This window comes from Lytechinus pictus, chromosome 14 (assembly GCF_037042905.1).
Source record: "Lytechinus pictus isolate F3 Inbred chromosome 14, Lp3.0, whole genome shotgun sequence".
Lineage (NCBI taxonomy): Eukaryota > Metazoa > Echinodermata > Echinoidea > Temnopleuroida > Toxopneustidae > Lytechinus > Lytechinus pictus.
This window is the reverse complement of record NC_087258.1, coordinates 20,375,326-20,392,009: the sequence shown is the minus strand read 5'-3', so window position 1 is coordinate 20,392,009 and position 16,684 is coordinate 20,375,326. Positions and strand designations below refer to the sequence as shown.

At 37.9% G+C, this 16,684-nt stretch overlaps 2 protein-coding genes across 2 annotated transcripts; both read right to left on the bottom strand.

Moving 5' to 3' along the window:
* Positions 1 to 1,487: 1,487 nt before the first annotated feature.
* On the bottom strand, positions 1,488 to 4,322 carry LOC129276137 (alpha-(1,3)-fucosyltransferase 4-like). Its single transcript, XM_054912568.2, has one exon. The coding sequence runs from the start codon at positions 4,145 to 4,147 to the stop codon at positions 2,735 to 2,737; it is 1,413 nt and encodes a 470-aa protein (XP_054768543.2). The 5' UTR covers positions 4,148 to 4,322; the 3' UTR covers positions 1,488 to 2,734.
* A 944-nt stretch (positions 4,323 to 5,266) lies between these two features.
* Positions 5,267 to 14,051, bottom strand: LOC129276138 (3-galactosyl-N-acetylglucosaminide 4-alpha-L-fucosyltransferase FUT3-like). The gene is made up of 2 exons (XM_064109654.1): positions 13,843 to 14,051; positions 5,267 to 10,240 (listed from the first exon to the last, which is right to left on the bottom strand). The coding sequence occupies exon 2, from the start codon at positions 10,047 to 10,049 to the stop codon at positions 8,646 to 8,648; it is 1,404 nt and encodes a 467-aa protein (XP_063965724.1). The 5' UTR covers positions 10,050 to 10,240; positions 13,843 to 14,051; the 3' UTR covers positions 5,267 to 8,645.
* Between the last annotated feature and the right edge of the window lie 2,633 nt (positions 14,052 to 16,684).

Sequence of the window (16,684 nt, the reverse complement as noted above, 5' to 3'; positions counted from 1 at the left end):
ACAAATTTGTGATGTATGTAATGAGGTTATCCGGAACATGGTAACAGCGGCGTAACAGGGGTCAGTGGCCAGGGGGGGGGGGGGGGCAAGAGCCAAAAATTTCCCGGTCATATCATGGAACAGGCAATGGCGTCATAAGGCAAAAATTTTGAGGGGGCGATATGGCATATCGGGCCAATATATATATATATATATATAAGCGAGCGAGAATTTTTTTTTTACATTTTTATTGCAAAAATCCAATTTTGTGATAGATTTTGACATAATGTTAAAAAGATGATATCATAATTATTTCACCCTCCTCTCTTTCCTTTTTTCTTTCTTTTTTGTACGCCACGGTGAACAGGATTTTTGTTATGAATGTGAGCATCAGGGCGAAGCTCTATATGCTTGAGGGGGCCGAGTATGGCGCTTCTGGCAAGAAGTAGCTTAATATAGGTCCCGAGCGAGCGAAGCGAGCGAGATAAAAAAAAGTCACCTTTTCATGAGAATCTTACATGAAGATAGATTTTAACGTGATATTCAGAAAAATATAATACACTTTCCTTTCTTTCCTCATTTTTTTTTGTTTGGTTGTAGAACTTTTGGGGGCCATGGTCCAACTCATCCATATAACAGTGCTTTATGGTTGGGTCCAGGGTAGAGCCCCGGAACCTCTTGATATCAAAGCCATAAACCTTGCAGATGGCCACTTATTTTAATCAAATTGCGTGTATATTTATAAAGCTTTAACACAACACATAAATTCAATGCAGTTGTGTATCGTAATCATCCACATATTGTGAGGGGCACACCATAGCAAATGTGGGCAAATTTGTAAAAAGTCGCCAGCGAGCGAAGCGAGCCAGATAAAAAAGGCCTGTTAAAATGAAATTCTAATTATGTGATAGATTTTTACATCATTATAGCAAATATCATGTCATATATTTTTTTCATTCATCTCATTTCGCTGCCTCCTTTATTTTCTTTTATTTCCCCTTGGCTGTGGAACCACCCCCCCCCCCGGTACGCCAGTGTTTCAACGTAAAGCTTAATGCAGGAAGGGTCCATATAGGGGCCCGTTATAGAACCCATTAAAGGTTACAGATGAAGAGCCCCCACTGCACGGGATCTTGACTCTTGGACCATGTGGACAGAGCCTTTGGAGATTTAGCAAGTTTATGATAGACTTTAATACGACATTATGCTGTATACCATAAATTTTTCTCCCCGCTCGTTATCTCAATTCTCGGCAGCCCGGTAGTGTACGTTATCTTGTCCCTATTCTTTATTTTCCAATTTAGATTTTGGCTAATTCCATTCTGCCTTTATTTCCCGCTTTTGTTTGCCTTTTTGTCATCTTTAATTTATTTCCCTGTCTTACTAATGATGCTACTGTATTATATCGGGGCGAATTGTTTTTTCTCACTTGTTCTTTTTTCCTTCCTTTTCCCGTTATCTTTCCGTTTTCCCTTTTTTATGTTTTTTCTTAGTTTTCTTTTCCCTTTTCCTTTCCCTTTCCCTTTCCCCTTTTTTCTTTTCTTTCCTTTCCCTTTCTTCCTCCCTTTTTTTTCTTTTTCCCGTTTTTTTTTTATTTTCCCGGTGAGCTCCGCCAGGGGGGGCAGCTTGCCCCCCCTGCCCCCCCGCCTGTTACGCCACTGCATGGTAACGGTTCAGTGAATACGAAATGAGGTCATGACTAACGCTTCCAAATGCGTCAGCCAGATCAAAGAAAGTCACATGGACAGTACGTTTCTTTTCTTTTGCATGTTGAATAATCACATGTAACACTTCATTGTGCTCAATACAGCCATTAATGTTCTCAATAAATGCCTTTTGAACCGATTTTTCTATACAATAATTCTATAGAATTATCTATAAAATTATTCTATTTAAATAAAGAGAAAAGGAACGTGCCAACATATTTATTAATATATTTGATTTCAGGCAGACCTTATAGCCCAAGTTATCGTTTCATAAAATTATGTTAGATAGTTAATTTGATCTCGATGCACTATGTTTATGAATACATTTATTATGTATATTATGTTATTTGTTTCAAAAGTGGAATAAATAAATAAAATAACAATAAATATGAATATAGAGAGGAATCGCTTTACAAGCAATTGCAACAATTTACGTTAAAATTTGATTTTAAAGGTATATTCTCCTCGTTTCCCTATATTTGAAAGTTGTCATGCAGTCAGAAAATTGGTCGAATAAGGCAGAAGCAAGGCACTGTCTGATCCTGTTATTCGTTTCTACGATACTGCTAGCATGACTGGCAGAATATGCAGGTATGCTACAATGATTTCCATTGAAATCAATGGGGATCCCTGAATGTTCAGCCAGTAGCAAATTATTTGACGTCAATTTACTTCTCATCAAAAGCATATGAAAATTAACTTTCAAGTTGGAATCCACAAGGCATACATGGGGCAGTAATTTTTATAACGAATTTACCATCAGCCAATCAGATTGAAGAATTTCAGTAGCTTTGAACTAATGTAAATTTGTCTTAACCCTATGTCTACTGTAAAATCATAGCCAGTTTTATGAAGCAGACCCTAGGCAGGTCCAAGGTCAAAACATCTGAAAAATTTCCGACGAAATATGTATTTTATCCAGCAAAAGCAGGGCTATTGAACACGGTTTCCTAAACATGATAAAGTCGTCTTACTGAAGATGCTTTCTAATTGGTTTTCACTTCCATTCTGGAGACTCTTGATCTTGATTTCTTGCACTGTATCTCACACTATATTCTCACACCTAAGAGTTCTTTCTGATGCACACACGATCCAGTCCACCATTTTCTAAAATTGGGATTTTGAGCTCTCCATGAATTCTGTGGGTCCTTTCCGATCTCCACCAGCTTCTTTGTCAACTTACAGAGTCCTGAAGGTTGCATTGTTGATTTTCTCCCTGCGCCATAATAAACCCTTCCCAACTTCCTCCACTCGAAATATTTGTTGTAGAGCGTTTCATTCCGATCCAATAAATTGATGTACTCCACGAATTCTTCCATCGTACTGAAGTCGTTGAGATAAATGAAAGAATTGGGTGGCGCGAACCTTACATAATCTTCTTTTCTCGCCCCGAAAACGACGGGGATCATGCCATTGTCAAAGGCATTCCTCCACATCTTTTCGGTGATGTACTCAGCACATTCACTATTCTCAAGGGAAAGGTAAAACTTGTATTTTCTCATCTTCGACAGGCAGCTGTCCCGGTCATTCTTCGGACACTCCAACGTGCCACAACGACCATAGGTGTTGACAGTCAGATGTTTCTTCAAGGATTGGACAAACTTTGCTCTTTCCCATCCCAGCGGGTTACATCGAGATGCCATCCACATCATCAACTCTGACTTCTTTAAATTCTTTACACCACAAGGTCGATCTCGTACGAAGTATCCATACGGGTTGTATATGTCTGACCCTGATCGGTACGTCATGCTAAGGTTGTAAGGGTTACTTGAAAATAAATCCGACGGTGGACTTAACTGTGGCTCATGTACAGGACACTCTTTGGCATACAGCATCCACATTTGTCCTGGAGGCCTCGCCCTAAGGAGATACTTCCACTCGTAGCTACCGAACGCCCCCTCCATCAATACGACTACATCGGAATCCCAGAAGTCTCTCAAATCCAGACTGTATCTCACTTCTATACTACAAGGTGTGCCCTCACAGCTAGACCTGACCCATTCCTCGTTGTTCATGTAAACCTCCTCATCGAGTGGTCTGTGGTGCTTGAGAATCCTGATGACGCAATCGTAAGAAGGGTTCTGGCTTGCTTTATACAACTTATAGAGCACCCGGTTTTCAGTATACGAAGTTGAACCATTGGCATGGTTGACAACAAAGTCCGCGCCATCTGAAGAATTCCTTGAAGGGTTGGTGTACCCTTTCATGGCTCTAGATCTCTTGATCTTTCCAGCATACAAGTCGTTACGTCCATCTTCTGAGAGCAATTTAGTCGAGGAACCCAGAGCGTCATCGCCAATGCCATTTTGCGACTTTTTCCTGACTTTCACGGATTCATTAGCATTAAATACGAACACCATCATCAGTGATGAGCAGACGATTACACAGAAAAACACTTGTATCACAAATTCTCTGCCCATCGTAGGTTTCTCGGAGTAAAGATACCAATCATTCAGTCTCATGTCTCTTGTGTAATATTACAGAAGACGCACTCAAGAAACTGTTTGGTGCTTGGTAGTGGTAGTAGGATGGGCCAAATGTTCTTGAAAATAATATAATCATGATGGAACAATCTTGCAGTTCTTCTGATCTCGAGCTTCTGATATACTATTCCACTTTCACCGGGTCACTTAAGTTTGACACCTACAAAGAAATTTATAAAAATATAAGTGAATAAACTATTACATCTGATTTTACACTGAGAACTGGAAACCGCAGAATAGGAAGAAAAATATGTGTCATATCCGATTTGCAAACTTTTTTTATTCCGAACGAAAGAGTTGTGGATATTTAAATTGAGGACAACTTATAACATTTTGGTCGTTGCAAGCGCGCCAAATGCTTTCAAAATAAGGGCCCGAAGGGGCATATCTTCCACAGAATTGCAATTGACCGTGACATCATGGCTATGGATATTACTTGCTCGGATGAGTTACAAGAGAAATGTCTTTATTTTATGAAACGATAACTTGGGCTATACTTGAGGCAGGGTCGGCGGAACGTATTTTTGTTTGGGACTTAGGGGAGGGGGGGGGGGGGGGAACAGCACACATAATGTCAAAGGGGGCATTGGGTGCGAACACGTGTTAATGTCTGGGAGCTGATAGGGGCCGGGCTTAGGTGTGTTGAGTGTGTGTGAGTGTGGGTGAATGCTTCGTTTACAGCGCAGGAAAGTGTGTATGGGAGGTTTGAGAGGACAATAATGACCGAGAGAGGGTGTGTCACTGTAGATGCATAATGCGGGGAGGGGGAGGGTGAGTGTGTGTGTGTCGGGGGGTGTCACAGTGAATGCATGATGCGGGTGACGGTGTGTGCGTGTGTGTGTGGGTGAAAAGGGTGAACTTTCGTTTGTAAGACGGTTGTTTTCTGGTCTCGTCGATGGGCCAAATCTCATCCACTTAAAACCTAAGAAAGTTATTGCCTTGGGCGCGAAATATAAATACGTTCCTCTTTTCCGTTAAAGTGATTGGCATAGGGCCTATACATTCATGATTATGCTAAGAAACACATGTCATGTGAATCATGTGTTTCAATTTTGCAACCAAAATAGTATAAAATCATCACGTGATCACATCGATTTTGTCTGTGTGTCGGGGTCATGTTGAAAGCCCCGATTTTTTAATGCAATAAAAAATGAAAGAGCAGACCACATCGAAAATCTCTCGTATTTTCCTATATTCAACCAGTTACTATACATGGAAAACATAAAAAACACAATATGAATAACGTCATAATCGTTTAGTTCATTGATTCCAAACATTCAAGCAATTTAAGCATACCCACTCAACCATCATGATCATTCACAAAGGATACTGTCTGAGTTAGACAGGTCGAATTCTGTGTGTAGAGGATTTCTGAATAGGCAACCTTGGTGTTGTATTATTCGTGTCTGTGTTTCATCATGAATATTGTTACAACCGTAATAAGTGTGATTTTGAATCGGCTTAAAATGAAGTTATTCAGCGCATTTTGCTGTATCAATGGCGATGTCTTTACGCCAAGCAATGCCATTCCTCTGACACGTTTGAGCAGCAGAGTTACCCCTAGACAATACATGGCAATATGACCTGTACTCTAAAATCCAGCCTAACTTGGACCATGGTCTAACTCTGCGCTAAAATTATGGAAAGCCAAAATATAAAAACTTGTGTTTACGTTGTATGTTTATTTTGTTTAATGTGGCCTTTCCTCATTCTAAAAGACATCTTCCTTATTTATCGTTCCCAAATAACTTTGTAGTTCAGATATCTGTGTCACAATTGGCTATCCATAGTTAAACCACATCTTAAGAACAGAGTTCTAATTTAATACAAGTTAAAAAAACACGTAAGAGTCATATTTATGATATCCATGGGATATTTACAACAACACTTCCAAATCGCTTCTGCCGTGAATATAAGCCTACTACGACATCCATGCCAGTATATAACAAGAAGACCAAAACCAAAAGAGAGAATAATTCTATATGAGAATAATAATGAGAGGGGCAATTTAAAACAAGTTTAATCAAAGTCCGTGATAAAATACACTCTAAATTCCTAGGATTTAAAATAAATCCAGATTGGCTGTGAATAGTGACCAGCCGAATTTTGAACTTATTTTAAATCTTAAGGAATAACTTTTAAATCTCAAAAGATTTAAATTCAAATCTTTAGATTTATATTTAAATCAACAAGGTTTAAATTTAAATCTCATATTCGGCTAGTCACTGTTCACAGCCGATCTGGATCTATTTTAAATCCTTGGAATTTAGAGTGTAAGAGAGTCTGGAATTTTGAGGAGTTTTGTTTTACTTTATTTAAAATCGCTCCTTGCATCTCTCTGAGCACAACATGTGTCATGGGAAAATGCAATTAACACCACATAAATGGCAAAATCATAAGGAATTAATCAGAAATATTAATAAAAATAAAATATAGGGGAAAATCTAAAAAATCGTATAAAAATAAAATAATGGAGAGTTTTCCACAAAATTAGCCATTATGAAGCATGTTTGGTAATCTAACCATCCCTATTGAAAGTGTTTCAAGACTTTTTTAACGTCCAAAACTCTCTCATTTCTTCAAATTTTGATGAAACCTCTTTTAGATTGACCCCCTCATTTTACCCTGTAAGATTGATTATTTCATTGGGTCTTTGTTTCCTTTTTAAGTAAAGTGTTGTCTTTATTTGTTTTGGGCTCACTTCGGATATTCACCATATATTAATTTCAGGATATATTTATTTACTTATTCATATTCGGTTCCATCGGGAATATAATATTTTACTTCGGAAATAATTGTGTTCCTATTCTGCAAATATTTGTTTTGCATTCTTTTATGTTTTTTTTTAATGATGAGATAGATTAATCATGGATTTAAAATAGATTAATCAGTTATTATCAATCAGTATGTGAATATGGAGACAAGGTAGTTGTGTAAAGCACGTTTGTTTAACTAGCACGCTACACTGTATGAATAAAATTGCAAATAGTGGAATACAAAATTAATAACGTAACATGCAGGCCCATAATATAGGGATGCAGGACTGCAAATTTTAAAAAGAGAAAGGGTGTCAGTATTTACTGTCCCATTTGTTTGGAATGCTATTATTGTTCATTACAACTTTTTAGGTGTCTAAAATCATTACGCTTGAACTATTCTTAATAATAGATTGAAAGGTATCAAATACCCCATCAGATGGATAAAGTTTGAGGAAAGTGCCATAGGAGTTGCATTTACATAGCCCATTTTCCGTGATCAATATAATTATAATAAATAATAAATCTTCCAAACTTTTGTAAAGTGAGCGAGAGTGAGGAATCATACTTCATAATGTGTTTCTACTACTGTTCAATAAGGTCTGAGGTAAACTTGCAACTACCTCTTACACACAAATATTAAGTCTGGAACTTTCCTAAGAGCAAGGGTTCTGTTTCAAAATAGCCAAAATAAAATTATATAAATAGTGTACAGGGCCTTGGTATTCGAGGCCAATAGGCTTAATCAGCAATCACCAAACATGAATTTTGTCCGGATTAATAACTTAATAATCCGTATAAAATAAGGTAGAGGCAAAGTACTATCTGACTCTGAAATTCGCTTCGACGATGCTGCTAGCATGACTGAATGAAGAAATATATGCATTTATGGCAATTGAAATCATTGGAAATCCCTGCATTTTCAGCCAGTAGCAGATTATGGAAGCGCCGTGGTGTAGCGGTTCTGACTCTCGCCTTGTAATCAGAGGGTCGTGTGTTCGAATCCCACCATGGCCTAGCGTCCTTTGGCAAGGCTTCAATCCACAATTTGCCACTCTCCACCCAGGTGTTAAATGGGTACCCGGTAGGATGCGAAAGCCTATGTAGTATGCCTAGCAATTGAGTCTTGGAACTATTGTTGGAATGCTCCCCAGGGAGTGGAGAAGGTGCATACATTGTATGCGGGCATGCAAGGATCCGATGACCGGGGTAATAATATATCTGTAAAGCGCTTAGAGACGTCGTTCCGATGTGTTAAGCGCTATATAAATGCGGAATATTATTATTATTATCATTATTATTTGATGTCAAATTGTAAGCTTCTAGAAGAATGACTTTAAACATTTAGTTAGAATCCACATCACAGAAATGGGACAGTATTAAATTTGACACTCTGGCAAGGAGAGGGTTGTCAAACCTTGGTCCCGTTTCATAAAGACTTGTTATAATTATGCACATTTCTTTTTATAACGAATGTACCATCATCAGCCAATCAGATTGAATGATTTCAGTAGCTTCATTGTAAATTTGTTATTCTAACAAATTTTATTAAAAACAGACCCGAGGTCCACGGTCAAACCACCCCAACAATTGCTGACGAAATGTGTATTTTATCCAGCAAGTGGATGGCTATTGAACATGGTTTCCTAAATTCGTCCTGCACAAGATGCTACCTAGATCACTGTCATTCTGGAGACTCAATATTGACTTCTTATCTCACTCTATATCCTCACACCTAATAGTTCTTTCTGATGCACACACGACCCAGTCCACCATTTGATAAAATTGGGATTTCGAGCTCTCCATGAATTCTGTGGGTCCTTTCCGATCTCCACAAGCTTCTTGGTCACGGTACACAGTCTCGAAGGATGCGTTGCTCCTTTTATCCCTGCGCCATAATAAACCCTTCCTAACTTCCTCCACTCGAAGTATTTGTTGTAGAGCGTCTCATTCCGATCCAATAAATTGATGTACTCCACAAATTCTTCCATCGTACTGAAGTCGTTAAGATGAATAAAGGAATTGGGTGGCGCCAACCTTTGATAATCTTCTTTTCTTGCTCCAAATACGACGGGGATCATGCCGTTGTCAAAGGCATTTTTCCACATCTTTTCGGTGATATACTCAGCACATTCACTATTCTCAAGGGAAAGGTAAAACTTGTAAAGTCTCATCTTCGACAGGCAGCTGCCCCGGTCATTCTTCGGACACTCCAAAGTGCCACAACGCCCAAAGGTGTGGACATTCAGATGTTTCTTCAAGGATTGAACAAACTTTGCTCTTTCCCATCCCAGCGGGTTACATCGAGATGCCATCCACATCATCAACTCTGACTTCTTCAAATTCTTTACACCACAAGGTCGATCTCGTACGAAGTATCCATACGGGTTATATATGTCTGACCCTGATCGGTACGTCATGCTAAGGTTGTAAGGGTTACTTGAAAATAAATCCGACGGTGGACTTAACTGTGGCTCATGTACAGGACACTCTTTGGCATACAGCACCCACATTTGTCCTGGAGGCCTCGCCCTAAGGAGATACTTCCACTCGTAGCTACCGAACGCCCCCTCCATCAATACGACGACATCCGAATCCCAGAAATCTCTCAAATCCAGACTGTATCTCACTTCTATACTACAAGGTGCGCCCTCACAGCTAGACCTGACCCATTCCTCGTTGTTCATGTAAACCTCCTCATCAATTGGTCTGTGGTGCTTGAGAATCCTGATGACGCAATCGTAAGAAGGATCCTGGCTTGCTTTATTAAACTTATAGAGCACACGGTTTTCAGTATACGGGGTTGAACCATTGGCATGGTTGACAACAAAGTCCGCGCCATCTGAAGAATTCCTTGAAGGGTTGATGAACCCTTTCATGGCTCTAGATCTCTTGATCTTTCCAGCATACAAGTCGTTACCTCCATCTTCTGAGAGCAATCGCGTCGAGGAACCCAGAGCGTCATCGCCAATGCCATTTTGCGACTTTTTCCAGACTTCCACGTATTCATTAGCATTAAATACGAAAACCATCATCAGTGATGAACAGACGATTACACAGAAAAACACTTGTATCAGAAAATCTCGCCCCATCGTAGGTTTCTCGGGAGAAAAAATACCAATCATTCACTTTCATGTCTCTTGTTTAAAATTACAGAAGACGCACTCAAGAAACTGTTTGGTGCTTGGTAGTGGTAGTAGGATGGGCCAAATGTTCTTGAAAATAATATAATCATGATGGAACAATCTTGCAGTTCTTCTGATCTCGAACTTCCGATATAATATTCCACTTTCACCGGGTCACTTAAGTTCGACACCTACAAAGAAATTTATAAAAGTATAAGTAAATAAAATATTACATCTGATTTTACACTGAGAACTGGAAACCGCAGAATAGGAAGAAAAATATTTGTCATATCCGATTTGCAAACTTTATTTATTCCGAACGAAAAAGTTGTGGATATATTTTGAACTAAGGACAACTTATAACATTTTGGTCGTTGTAAGCGCGCCAAATGCTTTCAAAATAAGGGCCCGAAGGGGCATATCTTCCACAGAATTGTAATTGATCGTGACATCAAGGCTGTGCATATTACTTATTCGGGTGAGTTACAAGAGAAATGTCTTTATCTTATGAAACGATAACTTGGGCAATACTTAAAGGTCAAGTCCACACTAGAAAAATGTTGATTTGAAAAAATAGAGAAAAATCCAACTAGCATAACGCTGAAAATTTCATCAAAATCGGATGCAAAATAAGAAAGTTATGACATTTTAAAGTTTCGCTTATTTTTCACAAAAAAGTGATATGCACAACTCAGTGTCATGCAAATAAGACTTTCGATGATGTCCCTCACTCACTATTTCTTTTATTTACTATTGTTTGGATTATACAATATTTCATTTTTTAAATACAGATTCGACAATAAGGACCAACTTGACTGAACCATACAGTATCAAACAATGCTAATTCCACATGTTCATGGAGGAATTAATTATTGTTCACTAGACAGTGAGAAGAAAATCAGAATATTTCGTATTTCATATAATAAAATACCAAAGAAATAGTGAGTGGATGACATCATCAGTCTCCTCATTTACATATCGACCAGGATGTTTTGTGAAATTAAGCGAAATTTTAAAATGCCATAACTTTCTTATTTTACATCCGATTTTTCTGAAAGTTTTAATGTTATGCTTGTTGTATTATTGTCTTTTTATTTAAATCAACTTTTTGTTGGGGTAGACTCGTCCTTTAAGGCAGGGTCGGCGGAACGTATTTTCGTTTGGGGGCGTGGTGGGGGGGGGGGGGCAGCACACAAAAGGGGCATTTGGGTGCAAACGCGTGTTAATGTCTGGCAGGATAAAGGCCGGGCTTAGGTGTGTTGAGTGTGTGTGGGTGAATGATGTCATATCCCCACGGACAATTGTCCCTGAGAGGGTTTGTCACTGTGGATGCATGATGCAGGGAGGGTGAGTGTGTGTGTGTGTGTGGGGGGGGGGGGGGGTGGGTGTCACGGTGGATGCATGATGCGGTAGAGGGTGGGTGTGTATGTGTGTGAGTGAACTTCCGTATGCGAGACGGTCGTTTTCTGGTCTGGTCAATGGGCCAAATCTCATCTACTTAAAATCTAATAACGTCCTTGTCTTAGGCGTGAAATATAAATACGCTCCTTCTTTCCATAGGGCCTATATACTCATATTATAAGAAACACATGTCATGTGTACGGAGAAGAGTATTTCAATTTTGCAACAAAAATAGTATAATATCATCTCGTGATCATATCGATTTTGTCTGTGTCTCAGGGTCATGTTGATAGCCCAGATGTTTAAATGTGATAAAAATGATAGAGCAGACCACATCGAAAATCTCTCGCATTTTCCTTCTTGATTATTCAACCAGTAACTATACATGGAAAACATAAAAAACACAATATGAATAACGTCATATTCGTTTAGTTCATTGATTCCAAACATTCAAGCAATTTAAGCATACCCACTCAACCATCATGATCATTCACAAAGGATACTGTCTGAGTTAGACAGGTCGAATTCTGTGTGTAGAGGATTTCTGAATAGGCAACCTTGGTGTTGTATTATTCGTGTCCGTGTTTCATCATGAATATTGTTACAACCGTAATAAGTGTGATTTTGAATCGGCTTAAAATGAAGTTATTCAGCGCATTTTACTGTATCAATGGCGATGTCTTTACGCCAGGCAAGGCCTATCCTCTGACATGTTTGAGCAGGAGAGTTGCCTATAGAGAGTACATGGAAATATGGCCCGTATTCTGAAGTCATGCCTAACTTGGACCATGGTCTAACGGTTATGGAAAGCCCAAAATATCAAATTTTTGTTTAAATTGTATGTTTTTGTTAATGTGGTCTTTCCTCATTCTTTAATGGTGAAGAAAACTGTCATATTCATCATTCCTAGGAAGTTCTGAATGATCTGGGTTTTCAAATGAGCTTAATATCATTGAAGCACCTCTACCATGTCTACTGTTAGAGATCTATGTCACAACTTAAGACCAGATTTTAAATCAGACCCGAATTCAGAAAACTGGCCTGTGACATTAACTTCGTAAGATATATACATTTACTTAAGATGAAAACTACGCTATAAAAGTCTATGTATTATTATCATTATAAGTAGGACTAATAAAAATCATACATTTTCTGTTTGTTCTGGTGATAATTCCAACAATACTTCCCAAGTCGCTTCTGCTGAAAATATAGGCCTACTATCAGTAGGTAATGAGCTAAGAATAAATCTGAGGGGGCAAGCCATGGCGTATGGGGCAAAATTTCGATAAAGGTGCAAGTGAGCAAAAATTCCGACTATTTTTATATAAGTAGTCTTGTGGTTGATTTTGACGTAACATTCAGAAGATGATATCATATTCAACCTATTTTCCTTTCCTCTTCTCTCTGTTTTTCTTGGTCGTTATTTTTTTTTCATTTTATTTATTTTTGGTTGTTGGGAGGGGGGGGGGGGGCATGGCCCCAAGGCCCCCATCTGTACTCCATGTGGGCAGAAAATAACTTACTAAAGTAAAGTGTTGCCTTCACTTGTTTTGGGCTTACTCCAAAATTCATTCTGCATTATTTTTCAGGATGTATTCACATATTTATATTCGCTTCTACCAGAAATATACCTATTTTACTTAGGAAATAATATGTTGAGTTCATGTTCTTCAAATAAGTTATTTTTTTTTGCTTTTAATCATTTACAATAAATTAATCCATGTGAATATGTACAGAAAGTAGCTGTGTAAAGCAGTTTTTTAACTTGCACTCTACACTGTATGAACAAAACCACGAATGGTTGGAATACAAATGATTACTAACGTAACATGCAAGCCCATAGTGATGCAATTTTTTTAAGGTGTTATAGTAGGCCTATTTACTGTCCCGTTTGTTTGGATTAATATCATTGTGCATTGCATCCTTTTATGTGTCTAAATTCATTACCATTACATTATTCTTAATGGATTGAAAGGTATTAAATACTCCAACAGATGGATAAAGATTGAGAAAAATTGCATTAGGAATGGCATTTGGATAGCCCATTTTCAGTGATCAGTTACCCTAATCTCACAAATTTTTGTAGAGTTAGGAATCTAACTTTGTAGTGTGCTTCTATTACTGCTCAATAAGGTCTGAGGTAAACTTTCAACTACCTTTTTACACAAAAATATTAAGTCTGTAACTTTTCTAATAGCAAGGGTTCTGTTCCAAAATAGCCAAAATACCATTTCGAATAGTATATGGGGCCTGGGTATATTCGAGGCCAATAGGCTTAATCAGCAATCACCAAACATGAAAATATTGTCCGGATTAATAACTTAAAAATCTCTGTAAAATGCTCACGCAAGACCAATCAAAATCATGAAATATTTCCAATTACGTTGCTTACCAGACACTATGTCCAAACTTTCAAGAAATTACAGCCTGGTTAAAATCACAGAAATTAACAAAAATCATTAATCCCTTTCCGTTCATGGTATAAACCCGTGAAATGGCGTATACATCGTTTGCAAGTGAACAAACGCAGAAAATTTGTGCCAGCTTATTAATGGCAATTTTAGTGATGCAGTTCTTTCAAAGTTGGGTGCGTGTGTGTGTGTATATGATACTGTGTGTGTGTATAATATTGTGTGTGTATATGATTGGGTGCGTGCGTATCAGTTGGTGCGGTGTGCGCGTGGATGTGATTTGATTGACGAGGTTGGATGCACATCAAAAGAGCAACACAATCTAATTGGTGTAGATGATAACTTTGTTTCCTACTCTAAATCTGATTTCGACGAGGAAATTGATTTTTCGACAAGTAAGACTAATGAAAACATCAATATTTTTTTGTGCTGTTTTTAAAATAATAATGTCTAACTTTTCTTTAACTTTGCGAGTGTGAATATGATTAGTTTCTTATTTCGGCAATTAAGCCCAGGCCTATATGTGTTTTGTTTAAATCAACTTCTTATAGAAAACAGACATCTCCATTTGAATTATAGCGTTTTATGCAAGATAAATTTACATTCTTGCTCATCTTGTTCGTCCAAAGCTCATCAATATCCAAACTAGCCAAAATGTTTTCAACCCTACAATAATAACATGAATTACAAACTCCATTGAATAATAGGTTCATCAAAACCAAGATTCACGTTGAACAGTTGTAATGGTTGTATCGGATATTCTCTTTTATGAATAATGAACATATCTGTCATTTTCTACTATATTATTCATTCTGGTCCGATTGCTAAACGAATCGAATTAAAATAATCAGATAAGAGCATACACATAGATGTAAGTTCAGTTAATAAGTAGACCTATATACCTTCGAATTTTCTCGGAACTTAAACTTGAATAAGATGGCGCTATCTACATCTCGAAGTTAGTGCCTCATTCAGCTCATATATTGTTGGGCCGGAATAGCAATGAGCACAGACCCCCCCCCCCCCCCCAGTTTCTTCTTGAATTGATCAAAAATGGGGAAAAGAAGAGGAAACTAAGGAGAAAAGACTACTTCATAAAGAAAAGTATTGTGATCGTTTTCAGTTGTGATGCGCTGAGAAACATACTATTGAGCGCAATTAACGAATGTTATGTATTTTCATTATTCGAAGTAGTATCATTTAAAAAAAAGTATGCTTGATCTTGTATATATAATACCTTAATTCTTCTAGATCCTGTGTGAGAATAATTCATGACGAATGTCGACAAAGATATATTATTCAGATACGGCATATTGCCAATCAAAATACTTGTTCTTTGAACTGAAATGGCGTTTTCCTCAGATAGATGATTTTTGGCCACAAACTGATAACCGATTGAAAAATGGCGTCATCCGACGTCCTCTGGCCCCATTTATTTGTATATTATATGTATGGACAGAGTCCCCACTGACTGATAAAAGAGGATGACTCAACCACCTCTCCCGCACACTCACACATATCTGCACTGTTAGAAAATGTATCCTTAAAATAAAAGAAGTTCCTGCAGCAGAGTCTCGAGAACACCTGTAATCTTACCAGATTGCGTAATCTTACATTATATCATGCAAAATTACGAGAAATTGGTATTTGATGGATGGAACCTTACAAATTTCCTTAAATAAAACACTCTTTTCCCCTTTTAAAACAGACCTGTTCTGTTAATATGCAGAAAAAAAATCCTGTTTTATGAATTTACAGAATGATTTTGTTATTGCTTTCTGCAAAATCTTGGTTTTTAACAGTGTGGTATTTAGTACACAACCCTATAACATTATATTTCAAATCACTGTTCATTACATAGGGATGCTATCTGGGGAACTTTTCATCAACATTTTCATCCGAAAAGTTGTCAGATCTGACAACTTCCCTTGACTTTGATTGGCTGGGAAGCAATGTTGCTATGGTAACTGTCGGATAAAATGGGACTTGTCGGATAAAACGTCCGACAAGTCCTTTCATGAAACGCTCCCCTGATCAAACAGATGTGATCTTTTACATTACAGACCTTATGCAATGACGTCATCGGACTGCCATGTTAGAGGCTGAAGCCATTGGCTTGTATGCGTTACACAACTCCGTTACGGGTATTCATAATCCAGTTGCGTACAGATGGGGAGGCTTAGGGGCGCTTGCCCCCACCCCAAGAAGAAATCACGACAAAAAAAGGAAAGGAAAGAAAATGCGTTTTAATGAGACATGAAGAGTATTGTTTTCGTTTTGTCTCCGTTTAGACCTCTCAAATTTTCTCTCTTTCCCCTTCTTCCTTCATCTTACTTTTCTCAGTTTTTCTCATTCTGTGCAGGCTAAAGGGCATGTATTAAGCCTCATATTCTTAGCTTAAATACTGTGCCCTTTGTTATGCATTTTGTTAATTACTGTTATGCAATTATTTGCTCTTGGTCTGTTCATAATGTTTATTCCTATATGATAGTTTATCAACTGTATTCATGGTAGTAGAATTTGCATTTTTATATGTCATGCTTCGTCTCTTTGTTGCCACTCTCTCTTTCATTTCATTCTACCCCAGTTCTCTGAACTCTTTCATGTCTTTGTCCCTCCTCCTCTTCTTCTTCTTCTTCTTCTCTCTCTCTCTCTCTCTATCTCTCCCTCTCCACCTCTTTCTCTTTCTCTGAATATTGTATACATGTATCTGACAACTATTTTGATACTATATTTTTACTATTTTGTTACTTTGTAGCGTGATTATTGTTGTCAAGTTCGATTATTGCGTATTCTCTGATATGGTAACATTTAAGTTCTCAC

Bases quoted from the DNA above. Each gene is read 5' to 3' on its own strand.
- LOC129276137 (XM_054912568.2), bottom strand. From the start codon at position 4,147: ATGAGACTGAATGATTGGTATCTTTACTCCGAGAAACCTACGATGGGC.
- LOC129276138 (XM_064109654.1), bottom strand. From the start codon at position 10,049: ATGATTGGTATTTTTTCTCCCGAGAAACCTACGATGGGGCGAGATTTT.